Consider the following 6,678-nt stretch of genomic DNA (forward strand, 5'->3'; position numbering starts at 1 on the left):
TATTTAATTTTTTTAATTTTAATATATAAAATAATTTAGTCTTTATAATTCTAATGTTTATAATATTTTCATTCATTAATAAAAAAATTAAATTATTTTACATATTAAAATTATAAAAATTAAAATATGATATAGTGTAAAATTTAAAGATTAAATAATTAATTTTGAAGAATACAAGAACTAAAATATAATATAGTATAAAATTTAAAAATTAAATAATTAATTTTTTTAAAATTTAAGAATTAAAATGTAATATAAAGAAAAATCTATTGATCCAATTATAAATTTTTCAATATTTTAAGAAAGTTTCAATGGGTGCCCATGTCATCACATGAAATTTATGTTTGACTTTAGAAATTTCTCTCTCATAAATACATATTTTATTAAAATTAAATATTATGTACCATTCAACATGAACACGTAACTAATAATTAATATAAATTTAAAGAATTCTTAAAACAAATTAAATATTTTTTTAGGAAAAATAAATTAAATTTTATTAAGATTATTAAGTTAATTGCTCTATTTCACATTTGAATTATAAATAAAAATAAATAAATTTTTATATGATCTATACTCTCTTCTATTCAAAAATCAATGTCATTCACGGGATTCGGATCACAATAAAAAAATAGAGGATATTTAAGATTTTCTTAATTGCTTTTTAGAAATTTTATTTACTAAAAATGGTATGGGAGAAATATTCTTAAATTAACTTTCGAGTATTAAAATTTTTATTTTATTAACAAATTTTTATTTAAATAATTTTTAAAATGATAAAATCTCAAATTTAACCCTTCATTAAAATTAAATGCACTAAAAAGGAAATTTTGACAATTTTAATATCCACAATCAATTCTTTGCATTCACGTGAACATTCCCAAAAAAACAAAAAAAAAAAAAAAAAAAAAGGAAAACAAAAGGTCGACCTTTGGTTAAATAAATCGTTCCAATTAGACTGCAGCACTTGGCGTCTCCCCACTACTCACAGAAAATCCCAGCAAACAAGACAAACTAGGAGTCTTGAAACCTTTTCATTCAAGAAAATAACAAGAAAAAAATCCAGCCAAAGCCCATAAAATTCCAACTGCCGGCTGCTTCTTGAAATTCCTCTCCATCATCATATATCCAATACCAATCATGGCTCCTTCTCTAACCAAACCTTCACAGTCACTCCATTTCAAGAATGGCACAAAATCTTGATCACATTTTTCTATTGCTTTTCTTTTTATTTTCCCTGCTGCCAACCATGGCCCTGTCAAAATCTTTGACCAGATGCAAGGACATAGACCCTGTAGTTCCCACAACACCCTTGCTCACCTTTCTTGAACGTGTGCAAGAAACTGCTCTTTCAACTTTTGGAGAGAGACACTTGGATCCAAAACTTTACGTTGATTTGTCCTTAAAATTCAGTCTCTCAACAACTGAGAAGGCCTTTCATGGGCTTCCAAGGAGTGAAAATGGGACAGTTTCGATTAAGGACTTGGAGGGGTTCTTAGCAATGTACTTTCAGGGTGCAGGGGAGGATGTGCTGTACTTTGACCCACCCGATTTTCTTCCGGAGCCCGACGGATTCTTGGATAAGGTGAAGAATCCGGAGGTGAGGGCATGGGCGCTGGAGGTTCATTCTTTATGGAAGAACTTAAGTAGAAGAGTCTCGGATGAGGTCCGGAAGCAACCTGAACTCCATACTTTGCTTCCCTTGCCGGCCCCGGTGATCGTGCCGGGCTCACGTTTTAGAGAGGTTTACTATTGGGATTCCTATTGGGTGATCAGGTTAGTCTTGGTTTTTGGTTGTTCCTAGTCTTGGTTTTTGGTTGTTCACTGACATTGTTTTGTTTCTTCCCATATATTTGTTTCTTATTTTCTTGGACTTTCTGCATTATGCAAAGAAATTTCATATATTGGGACACCCATTTTTCACATAGGAATTAGAGAAGGATTTAGGTTTAATTTTGGCCATTGTCTTGTTAGGATTTTTTCTAAAAAAGCGGCAAGTGTTTCATTGTAGGTTAATTTATTGTTGGAAAAGAAAGTTGTTGTGTGTAGCATTAGTTTGATGGTGTTCGTAATATAAACAGTTTTCTTGCAGAGGCTTGCTGGCAAGTAAAATGTATGACACTGCAAAAGCAATTGTGACTAATCTCATTTCCCTTGTAAATGTATATGGTTATGCCCTTAATGGATCAAGGGCCTATTACACCAATAGGAGGTAAAATTTCTACAACTTTTTGAATTGTTGATCTTCAAAATTTCTTTAATGTTTTTTTAAGGTATTTGTCTACATTTAACCCTGCCACAGTACTTGTTCCTTTTGCAAATCTGCAGCTTTTTTTTGGTTGCGAGGCTCAAGGCTTTTGCTCTTTCTCATTAATGCTTCTCCTGTTTCTCTCTGCCATTCATGTTAATCATCTGTTTACTAGCTTGAAAGCTATTGCTTTTCATGTCTCTTGTTTTTATGCAAGTCTAAAATGTAGCCTCTTGCACGGGAATAGTGCTGCATAGGGATTGAATGTGAGCCTTGCTGGAAAGGTAAAAATTGCTTGCTTCAGTATGAATTGGAGGTCAAATTATATAGTATGGGAAGTCTTGATCACTTAGACACCCTATTCTTTTGGAACCATTACAGAGATATATGCTTTCCGTTAATTGGATATGCAGGCTTTTGAATTTGTAAAAAGAATCTGTTGCAGAGATTTAATGGAATTCCTTTAGATTTTTGGATAATTCCATTTTTTATGTCTAAAACTTCATTACTTAACGTATAGAGCTTCATCATGCCAAAAATAAATAAATAAATAAAATAACATGATTCTTTCATTTGTGAACTTGCATGTCATTACTAGTTCCACTATTTGGGTATTTTTTCGCAGCCAGCCTCCACTCCTGAGTGCAATGGTCTATGAGATATATAATAGGACTGGTGAGATGGAACTGGTTAAAAAGGCACTGCCTGAATTGCTGAAGGAACATCAATTTTGGGATTCTGGTATTTATGTGATATTGCCTTTGCTTTGCCTTCTTCGTTTCTGTTTGATCTTCTGTAACGGGCACTTCCTTGTTGCAGAAGTACATAAAGTCACCATCCAGGATGCTCAAGGCAGAAATCACACGTTAAGTCGGTATTATGCAATGTGGAATAAACCCAGGCCTGAATCTTCAACCATAGTGTGTTCTCCCCTCCAGCTTAGTTAGCTGTGCATGTTAATCTCCACCGTAGACAATAGGGTGTAGCATCATGGTGTTACAATTTGTTATTTCATTTCCTCTTTCAGGACAAAAAATCTGCTTCCAAGTTCTTGAATGTCTCTGAGAAACAGCAATTTTATCGAGAACTGGCTTCAGCTGCTGAATCTGGTTGGGATTTCAGTACAAGATGGATGAGGTAAGATTGTACAAAGTGCTTGGTCTCTGAAAATGTTTGGTTTTCTTATCTCAAGAAGTTTTCCAGAGTTCCAAGCCATTGGCTGCAAATTGGGTTTTACATATTGAATAATTAATTGTGCTTTTGCTCATGAAAGATCAGAAATGGTAATTCTACTCCGCAAAGCATGCAGCACTCAGGCCTAAGTAAAATTTTAGATATGGATGCCTACTAGTTGAATTCTGAAATTCCATTTTTTTGTTTTATTATTTCAGGAATTCTTCGGAGTTTACAACTTTGGCTACAACATCAGTCTTACCTGTTGATTTAAATGTGTTTATACTCAAGGCATGACTCAGGATACTTGATCAGAAAGTCTTGAAATTAGTAATTTCTGTAAGATGTGTCAAAAAGTATTTTTTCTATCTATCCAGATGGAGCTAGACATTGCCTTCTTGGCAAAAGAAACTGGAGAGGAAAGCATTGCAGAGAGTTTCTTGGAAGCTTCTCAAGCAAGAAAGAGGGCAATCAACTCTGTTTTCTGGAGTGAGAAAATGGGACAGTGGCTTGACTACTGGCTCACTACAGGCACCACATGTCAGGTGATGAACTCTTGAAGGTCCTTTTAAACCTGTATCTGATAGTTGTAATATTTTCTGCAAATTTTTAATGATTTCTTTGATTTGTTATGTTCAGGAATCTCAAACATGGAATGCTCGTAACCAGAATCAGAATGTGTTTGCTTCAAACTTTTTCCCTTTGTGGATTGATCTGTTCAATTCAGGTTAGTGATTCTTAATATCCACATTAAGACACAATATATATATATATATATATATATATATATATGCATAAAGGAGAGAATGGCCATTCACGCATTGCTTGAAGTCTTTGCCTTGAGGTTTCAGTGGAAGTTCTGTAATTCAAAGCACAAGCTTAAAGTACAATTAAGGCCATCTTTTCAGTTCAAGTTGGGCAAAAGACTTTTTTTCCGCAGCATGTTCAACTCCACAGCCCATTCTTGCAGTTTACCAGGCATCATCCATAACCAAGTCAAATTTGATGTGCACTACATGTAGATAACTCATCTAACAACTTAGTTGGAACTTTAAACTCAATCTATTTGATTAATAGATAATAATTGCTCTATTGGTCTGTAATTCATTTGTAACTGGACAAATTCTGATGATGCTTGTGTTTTGTGCTTATGCAAAGATGCTACTTTGGTGGAGACTATCATGAGAAGTCTTCGAAGTTCAGGCTTGATTTGTGCTGCTGGAATTGCCACTTCTTTAACAAATTCGGGACAACAATGGTAAGTAACATATTTTAACACGTACCTTGTCTGGGACCGGACAATATAATTGTTATGACCAGATTAAACGTGTACCAACAGGGACTTTCCTAATGGTTGGGCTCCACTTCAACACATTATAGTTGAAGGTCTGGCAAAATCTGGATCACAAGAAGCAAGGTCACTGGCAGAAGACATAGCTGTTAGGTGGATCAGAACGAACTACGTCGGATACAAGAAAACAGGTGCAATGCATGAAAAATACAATGTAGAAAAGTGTGGAGAATTTGGAGGTGGTGGTGAATATGTACCTCAGGTATAATAGAAAAGCCTAAGCCTAAGCCTACCTGTGGAAGAACATATATGTTCATGTTTCGCTGCTGATATTTTCTGGTTATACCGGTGTGTTCCTATGTAGTAACTTGATATTTTTGATTGGCTGCAATTGCAGACTGGCTTTGGTTGGTCAAATGGAGTTGTATTGGCATTTTTGGAGGAGTTCGGATGGCCTCAAGATCAGAGGATAGACTGCTGATTCGCAAGGAAATTAACATTAGCAGATTTGTATCACTTTCTTAGAAAGCGCATCTCCCTTAATTTTCTTGAGCCAAATTGCTGACAGATTATTTAAAAAAAAAAAAAAAAATCAGATTCCTCTCATATATAAAGGGTATGTGTGTGCATGTATACTCTCTTTTCTTCCCCTGTCTACTCAGATGGATCTAGAAAAGGGACAAAAAGTTTAAAGAATTAATTAGGGTCACTTTCTGTTTCTGAGATTCTCCCCTATCAACAGCCATGGTAGGTTCCAGACATGAACATGCAAGATCAAATACAAGGATGGGTGTATGTATTCTGTGATGCTGTGTGTGTCAGAGTACTCAAGACAAAGTCAAATGTGCTTGAAGCAGGAACAGTATTTGTTAATTATTGTGCTTCTAATTCTTCTGCTATTATACTCATGCATGGTCCCAGCAGCAGGAGCTACCAGGATAAAGTTCTGCAAGGCCTAGAAGTCTATAACTGTCAAATGCAACATTAATTTTGAAATTGTTGGTGGGTTAGTTAGACACCTCAACATTAAAAGGGGTTAATCTGCTGATCTGTGCATGCAATATTAATAATTGCTCCTTAATATCCTTGCATGTGGTATCAGCCAAGCAGTAGTAATCTGGATATGAATTTTCCTGTGGCTATGATATGGTGATCATTAATCAATGCAATAGGAATAGAGTGACTAGGGTAAGATTTTCAAGATCCTATAATATATCAACTAGTGTGGATAGAGAAGATTAGGTTTCCTGATCATGACACAAAGCTTGGATATGCTCTAGAAGCTGTAGCAGTGATTAAAAGCATTGATCACACAATAGTACTTCCAAAGCTGGTGGAGTTAGTTGCTTAATATTTAATTAATTAAGTTTATGTCAACATCTTAATTAACTAAGGAACTGACAAGGGAGATTATTAAGCATCTTAATTATAGTTAATTAACGCACAAGATTTGCAAATAGGCTAGTCACACTCCAACTCAAATGTGGCCATCTTTGTGGACTCATTGCATCAGAAAAGCCGTAAGGCCAATGTAGTGGGTGGTGGTGGGTCTTTTGATAGAGAGATCATGCTATTTCTTTTTTCTTAGTCATTGATAGATCTTCTAAAGATAAGATAAACACTAATCTATAAACTTAAAGCCTAATTTATAGCAAGATTAACATGTCTTGTTTGTTTTTAGGAGATAATTAGGACAAAGAGCAACACTTTAATGGTTATATTTTATAAAACACTACACAATCATATATGAGAGAGAGAGAGAGAGAGAGAGAGAGAGAGAGAGAATCCACTATAAGTATCAACGAGATTCCAAAATGAGATACCTTAATTATATCATTTGAGTTAGGCATGTTGAACACCCCAATTAAATTAGCTTAATCATATTATTAATCATGTATTATTGTCTTCATTAAGTTATTTTTCCTTCTCTTCCATTGATTAATTTTCATCTCTCCTTAATTTTTTA

General features: G+C 34.4%; 1 protein-coding gene across 1 annotated transcript; it reads left to right on the forward strand.

The window, feature by feature from the left end:
* The first annotated feature begins 989 nt into the window (after window positions 1-989).
* LOC110663803 (trehalase-like) lies at window positions 990-5,519 on the forward strand. Its single transcript, XM_058153760.1, has 11 exons — window positions 990-1,776; window positions 2,093-2,212; window positions 2,874-2,989; window positions 3,068-3,168; window positions 3,276-3,385; window positions 3,640-3,712; window positions 3,799-3,966; window positions 4,061-4,148; window positions 4,580-4,679; window positions 4,761-4,974; window positions 5,110-5,519. Exons 1-11 carry the CDS (start codon window positions 1,187-1,189, stop codon window positions 5,191-5,193), a joined length of 1,764 nt encoding a protein of 587 aa, XP_058009743.1. The 5' UTR covers window positions 990-1,186; the 3' UTR covers window positions 5,194-5,519.
* The last annotated feature ends 1,159 nt before the right edge of the window (window positions 5,520-6,678 follow it).

The sequence above is a fragment of the Hevea brasiliensis genome, chromosome 9 (genome assembly GCF_030052815.1).
Source record: "Hevea brasiliensis isolate MT/VB/25A 57/8 chromosome 9, ASM3005281v1, whole genome shotgun sequence".
Taxonomy (NCBI): domain Eukaryota; kingdom Viridiplantae; phylum Streptophyta; class Magnoliopsida; order Malpighiales; family Euphorbiaceae; genus Hevea; species Hevea brasiliensis.